This window comes from Manacus vitellinus, unplaced genomic scaffold (assembly GCF_001715985.3).
Source record: "Manacus vitellinus isolate BGI_N305 unplaced genomic scaffold, ASM171598v3 scaffold_15_pilon, whole genome shotgun sequence".
Taxonomy (NCBI): domain Eukaryota; kingdom Metazoa; phylum Chordata; class Aves; order Passeriformes; family Pipridae; genus Manacus; species Manacus vitellinus.
In genome coordinates this window covers 16482046-16504760 of record NW_021939122.1, presented here as the reverse complement: position 1 = coordinate 16504760, position 22715 = coordinate 16482046, and the positions used below count along the sequence as shown (strand labels likewise).

General features: G+C 39.3%; 1 protein-coding gene across 1 annotated transcript; it reads left to right on the top strand.

Moving 5' to 3' along the window:
- Positions 1–80: 80 nt before the first annotated feature.
- Positions 81–17168, top strand: DCLRE1A (DNA cross-link repair 1A). Its single transcript, XM_008926352.4, has 9 exons — positions 81–1041; positions 2673–4172; positions 5831–5964; positions 7118–7236; positions 8859–9002; positions 9884–10029; positions 11073–11227; positions 15619–15760; positions 16388–17168. The coding sequence occupies exons 1-9, from the start codon at positions 624–626 to the stop codon at positions 16552–16554; spliced, it is 2925 nt and encodes a 974-aa protein (XP_008924600.1). The 5' UTR covers positions 81–623; the 3' UTR covers positions 16555–17168.
- Positions 17169–22715: the final 5547 nt, after the last annotated feature.

Sequence of the window (22715 nt, the reverse complement as noted above, 5' to 3'; positions counted from 1 at the left end):
TGAGCGACAGCCACGGTGACGAACCTGCGGAAGCGAATGCGCGGCGGGGAAGGGGCGGGAGGTGCCCGCCCGCCATCCGCGGAACCGGCGGGAGCGCCGGGACATCCCAGGGAGCATCCCGGAACGCTGGGTGGGCACCGGGACATTCCAGGGGGCATCCCGGGATACTCTGTGGGCACCGGGACGCTCCGGGGAGCAGCACTGGGACACCCCGGCAGCGATTCCGTAGCTGAACTCTTCGTCGTTTTGTTTTTAAATCTTCCCGCTCGGGAGCGAGGTGTCCGGGCTGCCTCTCCCGAGGCCTGGTAGATGCTTAGGAGCGGGGAGAGCTGGAGGAAATGGCTCGTCCTGCAAGTCTTGACAGACTCGGGTCCTGTTTAACAGAAGTAGCAAATCTTCAAAGAGGAGCTCATTGAATTATTTTTTAGGATAGGATCCACCATGCTTTTGTCCCGTCACGGACTGCTGCGTGGTTTGTGGCCCAGTGTTGATTTTTTAATATGGGGTTCTGGGCCTTTTCCATATATAGTGAAGAGTGGAGGGAAGAGAAAATATATTAGCGGGAGGAAAGGCAGATTTGTGAACTGTTGCTTAAAAGAAAAGGGTGTATTTCCAGTGTTGCCATGTCTGAAGATGCTTTACTGGAAGAGGAGGACATTTGGGAATACAAATCTATTAGGAAGCAAAAGCATCAATGTAATTCACAGAGTATCTCTACACCTGTGCAGGAAGTAAGTGATGGCAATGGTAAGCCAAAAAGAAAGAGAAATAGGAAAAAGAAATTCGTGGAAAAAACTGATACACCGCAGAAAACCAAGCGGAGATCACGGCCAAATCAGGATGTGGATCAATGTAAAGATGACAGTAGTGTGCACTCCCAGGAAAGCGTGAGTAGCCTGACAGAACAGAGCTCACAAAAGGCAAAACCCGTGCATGATGGATACTGTCCCAGCTGCCAGATGCCTTTCTCTTTGCTATTGGTCCAGACACCTCAGTGGCACGTTGATGAATGTTTGGATACTCCAGGATCCATTGAAAAAGGTATGAATAGAGTGAAAAAAAAAGCCTTCGGAGAAAAGTTGGAGGTTTCTCACATAATGTTGCTTTAAACTTTGTTTTTCATATTTAGCTCAAAATCTGAGATAGTAGTTGGTATGATTTTTTAAACGTTGTTACTGATCAATACTGTTTTTGTAAAAAAATTATGCTGCTTTGTGAAGAACATGGAAATCTGACATGAAAATCTCATTTCAAAATCTAATCTCAAAACTCTGAGAGTAGTGATAAAAGATTCATGGCTGTTTATCAAGCTCCAGTTTTAGTAGTTCACTGAAGAAAAAGAAGGTGCATATTTGCCATTTAAATCTAAGGAAACCTGTTAAAATTACTAAGTCAGTGTCAGGAAAAAACCTTCAGTTACAAGGCTGCTACTTTTGACATCAAGTTTCTTTGTCCTTATGTATAGATTCTATTATTCTGTATCCATGTTGTTACATGATTTGCCCAGTTGTCTGAGGACATCTGGAACCTGAAATATACTAATTTACTTGAAACGTTTGCTCCTGGTCCAATATGATTTAGAAATTTTATACAGAATTTTACATGAACAGTCTTGTATCATAACACAACACAGTTTTGTTTGGAGTTCTGTACAAGAGGAATAAAACTGACACATGCCCATTTCAAAACTGATACATACCAAATTATAGTTCCATGGGGAAATACCATATCTGAACAGATTCAGGTATCCAATTTATGTCCTTAGTATACCTCGTAACTTTTGAAAATCAGAAAACATACAGTCAGGAAACTTGACTGAAGGCTGCTTTAGGTAATGCAGTCACTTTCCTTTTTACATCTTTGTAACTTTCCTTGAACCTTCTTCTTCAGAACAATGAAATGCTGATCCTTTAATGCTGATTTTGGCAGCGGTTTTAATTTAAGGCAGGTGTGTTAACACCTCACTGCCATCTTTTACGCCCATAATTAGCAGATGGAAACAACTTCTGATTGATTTATGCATTCACCTTAAAACCCTCAACAATTAAGCTAGCAAACTCTCAACATAAAAAAGCAGGAACAGCCACAGATTTATTTTTTTTTTGGCATCTCAATGCTGAATATTTTTTCATGTAAGTAAATACAGGACTTTTTTTTTTAAATGTTATATGTAACCCAGCAGACAATTTGAAATGGAATTTCAGGCTCATTCAGAACTGAGATTTGTTTTGTTTTGAAAAAATTGAGCAGGATTTATTTGTTTATTATTTATATTTTAAACGTTTGGCCTTTTTTGGTGCTAATGCTCTGAGCTTGTTGCTTGCATGCGAGACAATTCTAAACTAGAAGGTGTATGATTAAGCTGAGCACAGCATTGAAACAGGCTTAAGTATTCTTGTTGTTAAAGGGTTGTATAATTCAGGCATAGTTCTGTATTAGCTGCAGGAGCTGTTTGGTTTTAGGTTGGAAGCATTCTCATTTCTACCCGGCTCAGGGCAGGAGGCCTTGGCAGCTTGAAAATTCCTTTTTAACTTGTGCCTTCTGTCCTCCAATGGCTGTATTTATAAGAAAAAGCTATTGGGTTGTGTGTCACTTGTGATTTTTGTTTTAATATTTATGCCAGCTATATTTGCAAAGATATTAACATTTCATCTCTATTTATCTTTACACAGAGTGTCCTGATGGTTTGCTTTGTACTTCCACTATTCCATCCCACTACAAGCGTTACAGCCATTTTCTACTTGCAGCAAACAGAGCAGGAGATTCTCTTGTAAACTCTCCAGGAAACACTTTGGAGATGCAGATGACGTGTTCTACTGCTGCAAAGCCCAACTGTTTCCCCAGTCATGTAAAAGAAATCTCACAGAATGAGAAAGCACCTAATGATACAAAACATGTCCCTAATGATGACTGTGCGTTGATGGTACAGAGTTCACCGCAAATGAAGTCTCCAAATATAATCAGTAAAAGTACTTCCTTGTTTGCAGATGTTCAGAAACCTCAACAGACATTTCTGCTTACACAGACCACAGATAATAGTTGTAAATTTGAATTTTTTGATTTTGCATCCTCTCAAGAAAGTGAAACAGGAGAAGATCTGTGTAGTCAGAAAGATGCAGGTCAGCCTAGTCTGCTAAAGTCAAAAGCGGACTTCAATGACTGTGAAATTTCTTACTCTCCACTGAGTACATTTGAGGAAAGTGAAGAGGAAGCTGAGGAAGAGGAGGAGAAAGTAGAAATGTCACAGGATAAATTATTCAAAGTGCAGAACTTGGAAGATGAAGACTCTAGTTCTGAGGAATTTAAAACATTGGATGAACTTCTCTTACAGAAGAAGCCTCAGTATGAGCATAGCAAAACAGGAAATTTTGTAATTAAAAAAACCCTCTGTGAGGAAGTAAATACATTGAACCACCTGGATCATCAGCGAGGGGTGGTAGCCAGTGGGTCCTCTTTTACTTCTAATTGTGAGGAGGCTGAAGAGCCAGGATTGATTTCCTCTGCTGCCAAAGCAGGTAACACAGAGTCAGGAGGTGCTGGTGCCTGTGCTTTGGATTCTGCATACATGAGTTTTGCTGAAACATCATCACTGCTAGGCAGAGAAGATGCTGGCTCCCTTCTGACACAGAAGAGTAATGTTTTGAGGGAGCCAAGTAACATTTTAACTAATACAGATAAAGTGACTGCCAATGCAATTGAAGAAACAGCTCACCAGGAGAGTTTGCAGACAGTAGCGGAGAAAAAAGGAAATCTTAATACAGCTGCTGTGTGCTTTCCCAGCCCCAGCTCTAAGTCAGTGGCATCTCTTTCTTTAGCAAACATGAATGCTAAATCAAATCCTGCCAAAGAACTCAAACAAATGGATATTGGTGTTTTCTTTGGGTTAAAACCCAAAGCAAAAGACGAAAGTAAAGGAGAGATGTGTTTGAGTGAGAGAAAGCAGATACCAAGTTCAGTAACTCCCAATGGAAAGAGGCCTAGACAACAAAAAAGGAAAGCTGAGGGGTCTTTGGAAGATGTAGAAGAAGTTACAGAAAGTTCAAGTAAAAATGAAGCCATTGCAGAAGTAAGTTCTGGTGGCCGACGAAGGTGGAGAAAAAAATTTAAAGAATTACCTACTACAGGTGAAGGACCAAGAAAAAAATACTGCCCTTTCTACAAGAAAATACCAGGTAACTTGCTTTCCGTAGAGGTTAATTAATTTTGGCTAGAGTGTTGTATTTTTTTCTTAATTTTAGGCTTTGGTATTTTTACTCTTGATAACTACTTTCTTGAATTATTTTTAATAATATACACTCCTAATTCCTGAATTTAATCTTTTACATCGTTTCAGTTGTGCCTGAAAATATGGCTGTCAATAGCAATTACTTCCTTAGCACTAAGTGAAAAGAACTGAGTTTAATTTTGCATTTGAAATTCAATTAGAATAAGAAATATGATTTATTACAACTGTGAAAGCAGAGGAAGAAAACCGAGCAGAATAGTTTAGTTAAGAAAAAAGCCAAGAATTTCTCAGAACCTCCTCAAGCAGTTACTTAAATTACAGGATGATACTTCATATCCTCACAGTTCTGTTTACCACTGAAGCACTATCTTAGTCTTAGGAAGGTATTTGAAGAAACCAAATAGAAATACACTGGTAATCATAAGTGCCGGGCTGCTACTTGAAAACTGACTTAAGTCTTTGTGGGGCTACATCAGTGCCATGAGTGCCATGGGTTCCATGGGCTTAGAGAATGTTGCCTATATAATAAACTTGAAGAGCAGACTCCTGTGAGTACAGTGCAATTTCAAAGTTGCTTTGTTTTTACCTATGTTATCTTTGTTCTGAATTTTGTTAGTACGTTTGACTGGTTATGTTTGTATATATAATGGGATGTGTTCATCCCCGTGGCCTGGTATAATTCAGCCTCCCTGAAGTTTTGAGTCTGGTATCACTTAAACACTTGGGGATTTTTTGGCTTGTGATTTTTACTTAGCAGACTGCTGTGGTTTTTTGGGCTTGCAAATACTTGAAGTTCTAGCTGCAAGTACGTGAAACTATTTCTAGTTCTCCTAGAAGATCTGGGAAATTTGTGTAACAAAATGAAAAATATTTAAGTGCCACCAGCTGAATTAGTTCTGTGCACTGTTGGGTAGTTTTAAGAAAGTATAACCCAGTGTAAAAGGACCATTTGTCAGTATATTTGCATTTTAAAAAAAAATACATTTGCAGAGATGCACAGGTGTCTTTATGCAACATTTTTATACAAACAGCAGGTCACTGAAAGCATACAATGGCAAATCAGGCATGTTTCATCTCAGCAGATACATTCAGAGACCCCAGATTGCTTGCTTAACAATGATGTGGCTGCATTCTTTAAGAGGAGTGTTAACTGTAGAATAGTTGGAGAGTTGCAGTTTGATTGCAAAATGCATTCTGTTAAGCTGCAGTTACCTGTTTTATTTTGTGTTAAGATGTTGGTATTAGATTTCAGTCTATCTGAACTTTCAGAGATACATTTACCTGCATTTAGATGGTGTTTTATTTGCTTAACCAGTTGCCATCTGTATAGGATGGCAGCTAACCAACATGTTTGGGAGGCCTGTGAAAGCATTTATGTGTGGATACTATGTGAAATTTTTATTTTAGTAAGTGAAAATCTCTTTTTGCAACTGTTCACTGATACACAAACCATGTTAATCTTTAAATGGCTCCTTAAATTGTGTGAAGTGTAACTATTACCTTTTAATTGGGAAGAAAGCAAGAAAACAAAAACAACATCTAATTAGAAACTGGTTCTGAGCTATAGGTGTTCACTGACTGGCTTCTCTTCCCATTTTGCTGTAGGAACTGGTTTTACAGTTGATGCCTTCCAGTATGGAGAAATTGAAGGCTGCACAGCTTATTTCCTTACTCATTTTCACTCTGATCACTATTGTGGGCTAACAAAAAACTTCAGGTTTCCAATCTACTGTAATAAGGTAAGGTTTTTGAAGATTGTTAGATATTGTCCATTCTGCATGCAAATGGAATCACTTCTGTACTGATGAAAGTGAATAGAAGATCATCAGTTCCATTGTTAGGTCAGTTAGGCACAGTGGTTATGTACAGGGGAATCTGCAATTTGCTTGTAAGAAATCCTTACCCTGATTTGACTGATGAAGATGATCAGTGAAACTTCCCTGTCTAGATACCATGCAAACAATCAGGTTTAAAAGGATCTCTAGAGGTCATATAGACTGACCCCCTGCACAGTGTGGGTCTAACTTCAAAATTAGGTCAAACTGCATGAAGCCTTTGTCAGCCAAATTTTGAAAATAGGCCAGATTTCACTGTTTCCTTATAACTTGTTGGAGTGCTTACCCACTCTGAATTTTTTTCTTAGTATACATTTGAAATGCCCCTTTTTGCAACTTGAGATTGTAGCTTGGGGTTTTTTTGTGTGCATCATGAAGAAGAGTCTGGCTCCATCTTCTCTATAACTCTACTCAAGTGATGGAAGTCTGAAATTAGATTCTGCTTAAGCCATCTCTTCTCCACATTAAGTAAGTGAGTTGTTTTAGCCTGGTCCTCTGTGTCCTGTGTTTCAGGTTGCTGAATGGCCAAGACTACCATTAACTGTTATGTGTCTAACCAGCTCTTTACTTGTAACATGGTAGGACACCTTATTTAATCAACCCATAACCAGAGTTTGCATCAAAAAAAGTGTTTATCATTTACTCTGGAAGTTTCCTGGAATGCTTTTGTCCCGTGTTGCCCTTCCAGTAGGTGTTGGGGAGACTGCAGTCCTCCATGATAAGATCCAGGGGCCTCTTACCTGAAAACTTCTTCAGTTGTTTAAAGAAGGCTTTACCCACCTCCTTTTCTTGACTTGGCAGTCTGTAATATGTTATTCCCCCTTGTTTTCCTTCTCTCTGATTCCAATCCATAATCTGTTGACAGGCTTTGAAAAGTTTCTTAGGACAGCTTTTTTCAGGTTGCTTTCTAGAGGTGAAATGCTACTGAAAGGCCCAGGACCTTATAGTTTCTCTCTAAGCCAGACTGTCTGGCTTTGAGAGCTTTTGTTTCTGAAATAAACAGGCACTTCTTTTGGATTTTGTTCTTATCCCATTTTAAATCTTTTTCCTTTTTCAGATAACTGGCAATCTGGTGAAGAGCAAGCTTCGAGTCCAAGAGCAGTATGTCCACGTGCTGCCCATGGACACGGAATGTACAGTGGATGGGATCAAAGTGTTGTTGCTCGATGCCAATCAGTAGGTATCATTGCATTTGTTGTGGAAAATTTGTATATGTAGAACATTAAAGATAACCAGCTGTACAGATGCAGTTTATGTTTTCATGATCTTTAGGTTTTCAGTGGATCTGAGAAAGTAGGGATGAAAATACCTGACATTCGTGAGGTGGCTTAGTAACATGCATTTTCACTTCAGAAGCGAATTAGACATGTAGGAGCCTAATTTTCTTGCAAATAGTTAACTCACCTATTTCAAAAGCTATCTTCAAAAATGAAACTGGCTTTTTTGAATTTTAGTTTAACTTTATTTTGTTTTGACTACATTGTATTAACCATTCTGAGTACGTTGTATTAACCATTCATAGCTCCCTAATTTTATTTTGAGTACATTATATTAGCCACACATAGCTGCATAATTTTTATGCTTGTTGAGGGGTAGAATGATTTTTCTGATGGTCTGGACACTTTGTTTTTTGGTGTCTAGTTGGGAACATAGTAGATTTGATTATCAGATACCTTAGGCTTCTGTAACTTCAACTGACAATAGGGAAATCTCGAGCTAAAGAAAAATGTGGTACTTTAGATCCTTTGAGAGACACAACATTTTTAAAACTGAACTTCAAAGAAAAGCCTGTTGAACTTTGGAACAAGACTTCTGGATTTGGTGGTAAAGGGTGAGATTTTTGTCTGTTGCACTGGCACTAACTGGTAATGCTGGATTTAGAGTTCAGTAGCACCAATCCTGTTCTCTTGCCTTTCTGCCTCTTGGTACCTTATTTAGCCATAGGCTAGAGGAAAAGTCCCTTCCCTGCAGTATATGTATTGAAATGCAGGACTGTGTCACAGCTGGTTTGAATATTAGTTAGTGTAGGATTTGTCTGTAGTTGGAAAGATAAGATTCCATGAAGTCCTCTGAGAACCTTTTCTAGGAATGAAGGAAGCTTTGTTGCTTGTGTAATTTGGACACTTCTCATTTTTCCTGTTTGTCTCTCTGATCCTCTGCTTCCTTTTAAAAGGCATATATACCTTAGGTACAAAGATCAGCTTCTTGGAGAGTTCACCAGTTCTGTCATTTTAGCTCTGATTCACGCCAGTTTTTCCTCTTTTGAGATTTCGTTTACCCTTTGCAGATGGTTGATACTTAAAGTAGTCCCATTCTGGTTTTCTAGTCTGAGCTCTTGCCCTTCAGGTATCCACTGCAGAAGGTGCAATGGATTTGCTGTTGCCAGCAAGAGAGTTTGTGTTCATAATCATGGAATTCTGGATGGAGAATAACATTTAAAATCTGCAAAGAGAATTTAAAAGAAAATACTTCAGTAAGTCCTGCAGGACCACAGTTGAATCTGCAGTAACACAATTCTCTTTCTCCTGAATAAGAATGCTGCTTCTCTTTGCTATGTTGTTTCCCGTTTGAATCAAGCAATAGAACCTCAGAGATTGGAACTGAGGCAGCATCTTTGTCGTACCTAGAAGATGGGGCTTGATTGCTTTGCTGCTAAATTAGGCTGCATAGCAGCTGTGATTTAAAATGCTGTTCTGCATACCTTCCTGCTGCTGCAGGGTGGTCTATCTCTTAAGGCATTTTACCAGTGCAGAGAGCTGACGGAATTTGTGTGGGGATTGTTTGTTTGTTTGTTTCAGTTGTCCAGGTGCAGCAATGATCCTTTTCCGTCTACCCAGTGGAACTGTTATTCTGCACACGGGAGACTTCAGGGCAGACCCTTCCATGGAACGCTACCCTGCTTTGGTTGGTCAGCAAGTCCACACCCTGTACCTTGATACAACGTAAGTTGTCCTTAAACTGAATTTTTTTTTTTAGTTTGCCCCTACTCTTTTCAGTTTAGTGAGACTTTATACAAACCAAATAAATTACATTACATTACATTACTGTTTTAACACTTATTTAGTGTTGAATAGAAACAGATATTTATTAAAATTTCATGTACGTGTAGCTTGTTCAACTGTTATGCTGTTACATGAGAGAATGAAAGTGGGTGGTGGAAAAGATGCTGAAGTATTTGCTCAGATGACCATATTATTTACAAGTGGTATCAAATTCTGGTGGTCAGAACTCAATGCAGTGTTCAGCTCTAAAACAAGGGCTTCATGGAACATTGATTTTTTGTGGATTCCACTCTGTTATGAAAAGAGGTGTGGAGGAATTCAAAGCCAGAAGAAAGCTAAATGGTTGAATCGGTTGTCCAGGTTTTCATTAGACCTTTCTCTGACTCATGTATATAAAATTGTTTTTCTGTGTGTGATGACTAATGCCCCGTTGCAGACTTGTCTTTCTGTTCCATATGTTTCTGTGAATGAATAATGCCTTATGTTATGGTTTCTGTGTATGACAAAAAATAGACATAAAGATGTAATTAGCATGTGATACAAATATCCAGCTTGAAAGAGCATTTGATATTTATAAAGAAGAAATTGTAGAATTCAGTGTCAGGAAGTGAATAGTGGTAGAGAAAACACTGGTATGCTCAGTGTAAAGTTTGTTGCAGCAATTTCACCTGGGCACCTCAGTGTTTCTAGTAAACTGAAATTCTAAAGAAGAATAATGTCTTTTTCATTTATTGTATGCATGCGGTTTTGAGGGCCTTCTTGATAGTTTCAAATGCCTTTTGTCGTGTAACAAAGTGTTATAATTTGTTTCTCTGCCCCAGATACTGTAGTCCTGAATACACTTTTCCTGCGCAACAAGAGGTGATCCAGTTTGCTGTCAATATTGCCTTTGAGACAGTGACTCTAAACCCACGTACTCTAGTTGTCTGTGGCACTTACTCCATAGGAAAAGAAAAAGTTTTTTTAGGTATGTAAAAGAAGTGTGATGGATCAAATAACTAAATAAATATCTAAGCTAGGGTTAAAAGATCTCTTTCTTGAAGACATAACAGGTCGCTTAGTCTGGATGTTCAGATATTGTGTAAAGAAATTAAATATGTTTAATAATCTTACTGCTATTTCTTTAGATTTCTAGTCAATAAGATTTAGCTTTCTAAAAGAAACAGTTTTCTGCCGTGTTTACATACCCTCCCTTCTCCCCCTGAATATACTGTCAGCCAGTTTGGATGCTAAATGAGTGAATGTATTTAATTGATTGTGGTGAGAAAATTACTAAGGGCAAATAAAAAAATAAATAAATGAGCTTTTGTGACATTTTTGTTGTTAATAATTTCATATCATGAAGAAACAGCAAAAAAGTAGTTCTTAGACTTCTATTTTGAGTTTTTCCTTTCAGGTTTATATCATGTATTTTCTTAAATCATAGCATCACCTGCGTTGGAAGGGACCACCAGGTTGCTCAGGCCCTATCGTAATCAGTTTTAATGAAATCAGTTTTAACAGAGCCTTTGCCAAACCAAAGCACACCTTTTCTGACTTAATAAAAATCTTGTGTTCTATGCTTCACTCAATTATAGCGTTAGGAACCAACAGGGTTGCCTAAATGTACACTCTAGAGCAGGCAGCTGTGTAGCATTTGTGCTTTTGTGTAAAATCATCAATACAAGACTTACCCTTGCTGAAATTTAGTCTGTCTTTAATGTGGGCTATTTGTCACATCTTCCAAAAACTGCATGTTTCTGGCATCTTTGGAATAAATACCAGTTCACCTCAGTGATGTTTTACCAAATAAATATGACTTAGAATTTATCAAGGTACTTCTCTTTCCAATTGTCATATAAAATTCTGCTGCTAAAATGTTGGGGGAAAGTTTTTTAACAGCCATTACAAGTTTCTCTTCTTAATTAAAAATTATCTAGTAAAATAATCAGGAATATCTCCAAAACGAAAAAAAAAAAAAAAACTCTTTTATAATTTTCTTTATCTGATTTCTTCCCAATTATCCTAAAGCAATTGCAGAAGTTCTGGGCTCAAAAGCAAGTATGTCCCGTGATAAGTATAAAACACTGCAGTGCTTGGAGTCAACAGTTGTTAATTCCCTCATCAGTGTGGACTGGAATGGTTCTTTGCTTCATGTTCTTCCCATGATGCAAATTAATTTTAAGGTAAGTTCAGAAAATATTCTGAATATTTCAGTAATATAACCAAAATATTTTGATTAACCTGCTATTAAACTTCTTGTGGCTTCTCCCAACCAGTGCTGTGTTTGGTGCTTTTTAATCTCTTGTCGGATCGTATTTATTTAGTGTAGTTTTGACATGTAGCAATACATTGAAAATGAAATGCAATTAAACATTAATAACTTCTCCAAACATGATATGGTGCTTGTACAAGATAAGATGAGGCTTGTTCAAAGACTTGCTCTTTGGAGGCCTTTTTGAAGTAGATTTATGTAATGACTGCAGGGTCTGTCCTATTAGCAATTAATATATTGTGACATGGAGTCCCTATTTTCAGCCTTTTACCTGGTCAGATGTAGGAAAAGACTAAAAGGATTTTCTGCATGTGAGTCTCTGTTTTGAGGCAGCCTGTGAACGTGACCAACTTCCAAATCCGGTGTCTGGTAAAAAAGAAATAGGTTCTCTATTCTTCTCAGTCCAATTTCCCTGCATTTATAGCCATATTTTCATCTTTTAAAAGAATATTCACTCTCTTTCTGTGCTGATGATTTACATGGGGATAAGGTTCCTTGAAAATCAATGAAAACTCACACAGAAACAAATACATGCACTGTAGGACACCTTGTATATACACATGCTTTAGTTTTTCCACACACAATCTTCTCTACTACTTGTAGCAAAAGTAAGTAAACCATTTTATTTTAAAACATTGTTTCTTCTAAGTAGTTTTCAAATGCACATTTTGGTTGAGATTTGAGTGAGTTTTTGTTGTTGAGAGTTTTTGTGGAGATTTCTTAGTTAGGAAGGGTGACTAATTCTTGGGTGTTCCTAAATAGACTACAAAATACCAAACGGCATTAAGGTAAAGCAGCAGACTCTAGATTAAAGGTAACCTGTAAGAAGGAGGAAAACAGAGATTGTTTATGCTTTACAGACTTGGATTCATTTTCCTGTTTTGCTTCAGACCTGCTGTGCCATCTCAAGCAAATCCTTCAGAGCAAGATGGTATTTAGTTGCAGGACTAGTCAAGGTCAGAGTTGACCTAAAAAGGAGAAAAAGAGGCTATATGATTTGGATGGGAGCTGCAGGAGATGGAACATAATATCTTAATGTTTTAACTTTGTTCTATAATGTTTTCCATGGTGGGGCAGAAACTGAGTAATGGAAATGTGTATGGATTTATTTTTAATGTGTTGTCTTAACTAGTAATATGTTTTAGTTTCTTCTGCAGATTTCTGGGTTCTTATGTGATGCTGCTGTCACCTGTCCCAGCATGTATGGCATACTCACATAGCTGACTTTCAGGGTGTGATTGTACCACAAGGATGTCTAGACAGCTTTTCTTCTCAAAGAGAGGCAGTTGTATCATGCAGGGTCTCACCTCTGAGAACAGGAGGTTCTAGGTGAATCTAAAGCATGACAGAAGCAATGCCTGGACCCTGGAAAGGGCCAGGAAAGATTAAAGGCACAGTGATCTAGTGGATTAGAGTCCTGATCTAACAGCAGGGCCCTCTGGACTGGGGCTTTGACCTCACATGTGGAGTTGTTGAACGTGGTCTTGTGCTGTCATTAGAAAGGTTGTGTCCATGTAAGCTGGGAGTGCTGTGTAGACTTCCAGAGTGCTAAACATCCAGTGGGGCCAGCAGCTAGATAAGTGCCTGGGTGGAATGTATTATCAGTAAAATGTGAAGAATATTAAATGCTTAAAGGTGAGTTCATATGACCATTTAGCTTGCTTCTGCACGTGAACTCAGCAAAGACAGTATTTTAAAAATAAATTATCTGATCACTTGCAATCCCGTTCTAGTTAAAGGACGGTGAATGATATCATCCTGCTTTTACAGACCATGTAAATGTTGATGCCATCATCTCTAGTTGGATGTTTTTTTGTCTTGTTGGATTATACAACATACATTTTTCTTGATTTACTGGCTCATTACTGGGAAAGCCAGATTTTTTTAGTGATCCTCATCACTAAATGCCAATGGTTTCATTTTCTTCTGGGTCTTTCCTGCCTCTTCTATTTGATCCTCAGCCATACTCAAGAACATAATCCTACTTCTTAATTGGGCTAATTTCCTGCTCATGTAGTTTCAACTGTGAACCTACAAATCCATGAAATAATGAATAAACTTTTTGTGTTGTTGTATTACTGTTGGATTGGGTTGGGTTCTTTATATTCTTTTGTGGTTTTTTTTCTATGTATTGCTCTGGCTTTCTTGAAGAGTTTGTTTATTAGGACGTGATATCAAACTGTCTTCAGGTGCTAGCTTGGTCAAAAAGTGAGATGATATGCTGTACATTCATCTTGTGGATATTCTAAATGAGTAACATTCACATAAATTTTAAAAAATAGAAATTATGTCTAGTGAATTTTAAAGTAAAATATTTATAAAAATAAACCTTTCATTGCAGCAAAATTGCAAGTGGATTTGATATATAAAAAGAAAATATTAAAAAAAAAATCAAAGAGATCTGATTCGTCACTGCAGTATTTGGTTGTACCCCAGTAAAATACAGGGGTTGCTGTATGTGCTGACAAATGGCTGTTCTTGAATAAGCCAGATGAGTTTAAGTGGTCTTAGGGCTGATGGTAAATGAAATATTTAATCATGTTTGAGTCTTTTCCTACTTTATGGAATCTGTTTGTGCATACTGCTGGCTTTAGCAACACTGTAGATAACAGGCTGTCATGGTGATTGAAGGAGGTTGATTTAGCAATGAAATATGTTTTCCGTTTTAAAAGGATGAAGATTTAGAACAGTGTTGGCAAAAGCAGTAAAAGAAGAGATTGGAATGTGTATTTAAAGGGGACTTGTTATGAATAAACACCATAGTAATTTGGTTTGGGGAAGAGACCATCTTTTCCAAAATGTACTCATGGTTCTTTTACAACAAACAATTTTTTTTAAGAGTCAGCAATTGAGGCTTCTGCCACAGGAATATGCAGTGGAAAATTTCAAGAGAACTTGTCTCTGTGGGTCTGTGAACCTCTTTTAGGTTGCTTAGCTCTGCAGTGTCTTGTACTAGGATTGAGGTGAGACTTTCAGAAGTGCCTATGATCTAAATGCACAAATAATTTTTTTATAAGATTGAAATTGCATCCTTAATGTGAATATTGTACAGTCGATTTATAACAACATTTGAAAGCAGATTAGCACTGGTTAATATAATAATCATTGTATTTGAAGTACTATATTTAGATTTCATTAGAGCAAGGGGAGCAAATATGTGAATAATTACCTTAAGCTCTGTTAATCTTCCCAACATGAAGTGCGAAGGACAATTAGATTGCTGTAGTTATACCTTTAATCAAGTGAGGACTGAACAGTTGCAGTGTATTGAGTCATGGCAGTGAGCCATAATTCCTGTTGCTGAATGAAGTGTGTGCTGCGGTAGGGTTTTGTTAGTCCTTTATGTGCCTTCTTTGATGGATTCTGTATGTTGCTACTGTACATTGTACTGAAGGTGTTTTTACATGTGGCAGTGTCACAGGCAGCTTTCTGCTGCCCTGTTTAGTAGTTTTCAAGTGTCTGACACATTGGTTAGTGTTCTATCAACAGCCCATCTATCCCCCTCTGCCCTTCTCTTTTAATCAATCTTTATTTTGTAATCCTCTTCCTCCTGCTAATAAAAAGTTTATGATTCTGAATTCTATAACCTTACAGGACTTTGAAATGGAGAATGTGCCTTTAAGATTTTTATAGAGGACACATGAAATTGATTTTCTGTTTTTAACTTGAAGTCATACCTACTTCACTTTATCCAGGAATAGGATTGTACGTTCCTTATGCCTGGAAACTTTTTCAAGTTAATTTTTTTAGAGTGAAAGGATGAGAGGTGGTTTCCTTCCTGTTATGAGTGGAGATTTGGTAAAGCATAGTTTAGTCGTGGACTGACTTGCTGCAATTTTTTTGGGTAGCTTAATTAACTCTGGGTGCTTCTGGGTGTAAACAAGCGTTGGGATCTCAGTGGCACAAATTAATCAGATGATTTTGCACTGAAGCAGCTTTCACCACATTCTGTCTCCCACTCAGCTGCAAGAGTGCTGACCTCCAGCTTAGAGGGGAAAATTAATGACTCGGGGAGCAAGATTTCTAAGAAGATGTGATTTTACCTTCTATATTTTGATCTGTAACGCATAGCTGTCCTTATGTGCTTAATTCAGATGAAGCAATTGAGATCTTCAGGGACAAGCTGGTTTGCAAATGTGAATATGTATCATTAATAATTTCAAGGCAGATGATATTTAAAATTAAAAAGATAATAACACATGAAAATAAAATGTAGTCTGAAGCCTCTCCATCATGAAATCTCCAATCTTTAGTCTAATTAGCTATTTATTGGGTTTAAGTATATGTTATTTTTTTTCACAGGGCTTGCAAGATCACTTGAATAAGTTTTCTGAGAATTTTGATCAAGTTTTGGCTTTCAAACCTACTGGGTGGACCTACTCTGATTCATGTCTTTCTCTGACGGATATCAAACCTCAGACAAGAGGAAACATCACCATATATGGTATAAGAGTGACAAAGATTTAACTTTGTGTGGATGCTTTTCATATTTTTTATTCTGGAAAATCCTACTGTTTTTTGTAACCACTACTTTTTCTGGTAACTCATCGAGAAACTGAACAGGTCTCTCCAGGAGAGAGTGAACTGAGTAATCAAGAACAGCATAAATGCAGATTTTTGCATACATTTTGCACCTCTCCTCCTCATGCAAATAAAGGCTTTCATCTGATACATGTAGAGACTGCAGGAATGGAGTCTTGGCCTGACTGATGCTGGTGGCAATGCAGTTCCAGAGCCAAGATTTCATTCCATGTCTTACTTGTTTCTGACAGACTGGGTCTTCCTCTCGGTTTTTATTGGTGGGTGGAACTGAATCTCTTAATTTTCATTTAACCAAGTGATTGATGTTGCTCAGTTTGCGCTGATGAGTGACTTGGTGACTTAATGCCAAGGTAATTTTCCTAGAAGGAAAGTTGGGAGTTTTTGCTTTACCTTAGCTATAAACTTTAGATCCCAAATAAAAATTTAAAAAAACTTCTCTAAAGTATTTCTTAGCTGGAAAGTTTGCAAAGTGCTTTAGCAAAAAGCTAAGTAGACTGACTTAGTAGACTGTGATGTTTTTTCATTTCAGGGATTCCTTACAGTGAACACAGCAGTTACCTGGAAATGAAGCGTTTTGTTCAATGGTTGAAGCCACAGAAAATCATCCCCACTGTAAATATTGGTGACTGGAGAGCCAGAAGCTTGATGGAAAAACATTTTAGAGACTGGATGATTGAGGACAGTGGGCATAAATAAATATAAGGAAGAATGTGTAGTTCAAAGGAGGTCGGCTGGAGTGGGAATTTTGAGTTCCTGTAAATTTTATTTATCTTCTTTTTCCACAGATCATTCTTTAGGGAGGACTAAACCGCTATTCTCTGAGGAAAGCTGAATTTGGAAAAAGAAAAAAAGGCACCTTGCTTTCTTGTGTATCCACTACTTTTTCCTCCCTGTAACTTGAATTTTATGCAAGGGCATATTTCAGGTTATTTTTGTCTTACATATTTTTCCCCATTCTTAATTTTTCTCAGATTATCGAGTTGTGCAGATATGTAATGCTGGAGATGAAACAGTCTCCAGGCTAATAATTTCTGAACATAAGTTATTGTAATGAAAGAGACAATACTGAGCTTATATCACATGCTGTCAACTCAGGCTTCAGAGAAGCTTGTTTCATGAGGCAGAACTGGCTATTGTGATTTAAATCTTGTGAACAAAACTTACCTTATGAGAGAGGATTGACTCGGGCTCTTGTAACAACATATGTACTTCAGAAAATGGTTTTTATAAAAGACATTGCTACTTACATTCTGCTCAGGATTTTTTGCTTTTTTAATTATCTTTTTTTAAAATAAAGAATATACATGGTGCCTGTGTGTTCTTTCTGAGCAAAATACATTTCTCTTCAGTACTGTAGCTGCTAACCTAAGAAACCTGTCTGCACTGTCTTTGGTGAAGGTGCTGTTTATGTTGCTTGTCTAAGGTTGCTCCTGTGTCCTGGTAGTGCCAGTTCTCAGCCCCTGGTCAAAGCTCAGAAGGGGTTCCTTGCTGTCTAGTCCCCATTTGACTTTGCAGGGCTGTATATGTACAGGTTTGTCACTTGAATGCTGGAAAACTGAGAAAGGCAGACACAGTACTGGCATCTGAAAGGTAAACTTCACTTGGCATTTTTTCCCCTGAATCCTACTGGATTATCAGTGCCACTTTTTCTGTATCTGCTTGGTGTTTATGATACTGAAGTATGTGGTTGCATGCAGGCACACTACTAAAGTTTTAAGCGCTAAAATAAAAACAATTCCTAACTTCCAGGATTGAATCACATGTAAAAATCATCCCTCAACCCCGCAGAGTAGCTTGTCTGAAATCTTCAATGCCATTTTTTGTTGTGAAAACATTTTTTTAATGATCAATGTAAGTATAAACAGATCCCCATCTTTGAGTGAGGAGCTCTGTAACATGAAGTCACTTATTTTATTTGTCCTATGAGAGAAATAACTGTGAGAAACTGATGGAAAAAAGATTCTTTGTACTGAAAGAATTGTGAATCAGTATTTTGCTGACAAAATACCATTGTAAACGCTTCAGTTTAAATTTTAAGTAGTTAAAGGAATCTGAAGCTTTTGTTTTACCTCATGCATTATGCTAGCTAGCTATCAAAAGAACTAGTAACTGTCTTGGACAGCAGTGCTCATTCCTAGAATTCCACTCCTTTTTGGAGGTGTATGAAAAAGTATCTTTTATGGCTCTTGCAAATATCAAGCCTAAATTAATGCCTTCTACAAATCAGAGCAAATTTGGGGATTCTGTTTGGCAGGCAATTGATTCTAGAAGTTGAATCTTTAAGGAATTATGCATCTTTTTTTGGCCTTTGAGGTCTTTTTCCTGACTAATTTTTGCGCCAAGTATGAGGGGATGGAATAAGCACCCCAAAGTCAAATCTTAGTCACAACTCTGACATCTTCTTGCTTCTGTAGTTGCATTTTCAAGAATGACTATTCCTACAGAGAGGGAGTACAGAATCATAAAATGGTTTGGGTTGGAAGGGGCCTTAAAGGTCATCTCATTCCCACCCCCCTGCTGTGGACAGGGACACCCTTCACCTGGTCTTGAACACTTCCAAGGATAACATGGGTATGTGCGTGGGCTCACAAAAGGCTAATCTGCAGTCCCATTAGTTTGTGCCAGTCAGTAACACAGAACTAAAAGAATCTGGCTTTCAGTGTGAGGCACCTTTTGCCTTCTGTGGCTCTTTACCTCCTGCTATCAGTTTGTACCTTCTTACCCAGAAAGAAGAGTTGGGTCCTTTTTAAAAGCAAACTCATGTCTGAAACTAACCACAAAACTGTGTGTCTTGGAAGGCACTGACATTGGCATCTGCTGGATTGACCCAGTCAATCCTGCCCTGATGTGGAACAGATGGTGATGGGCCTCACTTCAGTCAGCAGAGCAGAAATGGCTTTAGTGCCTTAGTGCTGGGGTCTGTTTCCAGTTGCCTGCTCTGCTGTAGGTATTTCTGCTTTCATTCCTCCCTCTTTCTGGTTTGTATTTGCACTTCCACTGGCTGTTTTTTGTGGCTAGATGAATTCCGCAGCATTTCATCCACCTTCATGTGGGGACATCTCTGTGTTACCCAGTTACTTGGCCTCTTTTGTATGGAAAAAAGTCTTTTCAGAATCCAAACTCAGGAATAAGTTATTTTTGTTCTCTTTATTGTAAAGGAAGAAGATTAATAACAGGATTAGATTGCTTAGATTGCCTAGGAGGACATATTAGCAGATGTGGAAAACTAAAGAGAACTAACAAGAATTTTGTGGGAAGATTTTGTATGACAGGACCTTTTCCTTTGTCTTGGTGATTCCGAGGGACATCTCTCTGACCTCAGCATGTGAAGTCCCCTGGGGAATGCAGACCTGGGATAAACCCGATGTCAGTGTTATTGTGCAGGTGTCATTAATTAGGACTTAGGGCATGGCTCCACTTTTCCTAATGGAGTCAATGTTTCTTTTAGTCTTTGAGCAGTGCTGGCATTAGAGATACAGAAGTGAAAGCATCTGTTATTTTGGTTTAGAGAGGAGATTCTGACTGCAGCAAAGGTACCACCTTTTCACAGTCAGTAGATGGGGACTTTTGATCTCTGTGGTGTTAGAGAAAGACCACACCAGGGTACCCTGGACAGTGGGGTGGATGAATCAGTCTATGTTCTTAACCTCACATCAAATGACTCACATACTGACATGAATAATACCGGATTTTACTAAAGCAAGATGGGCCTGTGAACATCTCAGATGCTCTTCCAGTTTGTCTAATGCTGGCAGACTCAGGGCAGAAGGCAAAGCAAATGAAAGGGGCAGCTGTAACACTTGCTTGATCAGTGCCCAGAACAGTTTTCAAAGCCAACCACTCTAAAGAATCACTTTGTATTTCCCATCAGGACTCCTGCTCTGATTACATATCGCCCCAATAGGCAGATAAATGAGCTAAAAGCAACTCTGTTTGAAAAGGGTAGCAGGAGGGGAGAGGGGAGATGAGGAGAGCAGCTCCCTGGCTGTGCTGACTCAGGCAGTGGGTCTCAGGCTGGCTGTGATAAATAGGAGCACCCATGGCCCGTGGAGGCTGCTGGGGGGGGGCAAGTGCAAAGCACTGCAGAATAAAAGCATGTGGGCAGTTAAAGGGAACTTCAAGGTGCCAGTGTCTCTTTACACCTTGATGTGAAATAACAATTGATAGCAACTTGGCGTGGGGAAAAGAACTGAGGTGCCATTGCGGTGGTTAAAGCATTTCTCTTATTTGATGAAACCTGTCTGCTCATTTGAGCTTAGTAAAGGCTATTAAGATAAATTGCTATCTGAGTTTTTTCTTTGCTTTTTAAGATAGTGTGACTTCAGATACATCCTTCATGCAATTAGGGATTGATTTTGACTGAGACTGTGTTTTGAATTTGAAGACTACTTCAGGGGATTATGTGGGAGACTTGTTACCATGTCAGGGCATAGATGCAGTTATTGCCTTGATGTGTTTTCTGTGTCTGAATAATTTTTGGTGAGTTTTCTTTGGTAGGGGACAAAAAGCAGATGAATTTTGAGAACAAGAGAATGCAGCCGAAACTTTCCCATTCTTCCTTAGCTACAGAAAACCAGCTGCTGCTCATTTCAGAACCAAAACAGATAATAGCATCACTTTTGAGGGTGGTGCTTTATATGTTTAGGCTTTATAGTCAAAGGATGCAATTTTAAATTTTATTCAGTAGCCACCTTTCCAAATCAACTGTGTTTGCAAAATATTCAGTGTTAATATTTGTAAAACACATAGTATTAGTACCTTGGGGGAAATATGACAGGGATGAATGAAATTCACAGAAATAATTGAAAATTTGTCAGTGCCAACATTAGAAATTGAAGCTCCTGTACTGAAGTTTCACATCTTGGTTCAGTTTATAAATGTGCATTTGGAGTGCTGAATTTAATGCTCTCCCGAAGCAGTGCAGAGAAAAGCTAGAAGGACCCTAGAGCCCTCTAACAGAAATGAAGGGACGAGGCAGTCTGTCACTGTTTGCAGATAAGAAAAACAACACAGGAGAGCTGACTGCTGCCTTTTTGCTGAGTCTAACCAGCTCTACCTGCTGTCTGTGGGCAGGAGTTTCAGTGCAGGAGCAAAGGCAGAGTCCTGCACAGCCTGGAGGCCTCCTCTCTTTCTCCTTTCTAGTCTGGATCTTTACCCAGTGCTGTACAATGGCACCTTGTTATCAAATCTCCAGCAAATAGTTTGGCATGGAAAAGGCTTTTTCCACTCTGTCGCATCTGCTCTGGTATCTCAGAGCAGATAGGGACTTGTTTGTGCCAGTTTCCAATATGTTCTTACATAAAACAAACTGTTTTTAAAACCTCTAAGCTTTCCCCTTTGGCATTTGAATTAAACTTCATTCACCTTTACTTCTATATTGTTTTGGTTGTTAAGGCCAGAGGAGGAAAAAAGTTCATCATCTCAGGGAAAAAGATACCAGTGGTGCACCTGAGGAAAAGGGGACATGAGGACACAAATGTGAACAAGGGTGACTTTGAAGCCAAGTTCAGCAAGACCAGGGCTGACATGTGCTGACTCCCGCTGCTTCTCACCCTTCCTGGCTGCACATCACCTTCCTCCCTGCAGAGACAGTGATTTCAGTGAACTCTGTTGTGAGAAGCAGATTTTTTTTGACCACTCTGGTCCTTTGTCGGCTCCTAGCAGAGAACTCCCAAAATGTGGCGGTGCCAGCAGCAGGATCTGACCCACTTTTCAGCTCCTGTTTCAAAGAAGAGATGGATCAGAGCATTTATCTCAGCAGGGCTTCCTCAATCAGAGAAAGGCAGGTTGGATTTCACTTGTTACTGAGGCTATGTTATTTGTTTGGCTCTCTGCCCTGCTCTTGGTCACATCTCTTGCCTGAACAAGGGTGGTAAAGCTGAAATTCGGTTCTTTGTGCTGCTACCCAGCGACCATCTGAGGAATTGAGCTCTGTAGCACAGCAGGAGCCTGGTTTTTCTCTAACGCCTTCATGGTCACTCAGAGCCCAGCTCATTCCTCCCTGCTCTTCTGCAAGGGAGAGTGTCTGTGGGGCCCACAGTCAGGCAGGGGAGAGCAACATCCCACAGGGTTGCTGGGGCAGGGACTGACAGCCCTGGGTGGGCAGAAATGGGGTCCTGGGCCACAGAGAACACCTGGAGTGGGTTGAGCAGAGCTGTTATAGACTATTGGTGCCCTCAGGGCCATAGCAAACACTTCCAGTTAGTGTGTGAAGGTTCCTGATTTTCTGCCATATAAAATCCAAAGTATTCTGTATTTGACAAAGGAGTGGCAGGGGAGGGACAAATGCAGCAGAAAGTGGTACACTTAGTGACAGCTCATTAGGAAATGACTAACTACCCAACTGCCTGAAGAGATTGGTGGGGTGGGGTGTCCCCTGCGCTCATTTGGCATGACTCACAACACTGGAAAAGCCAGGCTGAGGACAGCAGGGTGAGAGGCAAGCAAGGCAGGGCTCTGTGGAGCTGCTGTCAGCAGCAGCTGGGAGTCCACATCCTCCCTGCAGCGGTGCACACACCAGCACCACCAGCAGTCCCCCCCCACCACTTGAGTGGGAGTTAGTCAGGGGCATTTTGTCATTCTAAACATTTCTAAACCTCCTTTATGAGCACCACTTGCTGACAGTGTCTTGGCTTCATCCTATATCGAGGACCAGGGCAGGAACCCGACGTGAACATTCCCTGCTCCATAGAGACCGCAGTTCGAGATATGGCAGCAGCTCTCAGGTCCATGGGCTCTGGATGGGGCACTGCAGGAAAATCTGATGGCCCTCGTTCACCTGGTTTTTACACCAAACACAACCAAAGGAACAGCTGCCATCCACTCAGCCTGATTCCTCCCACTTCAAATACAGCTTG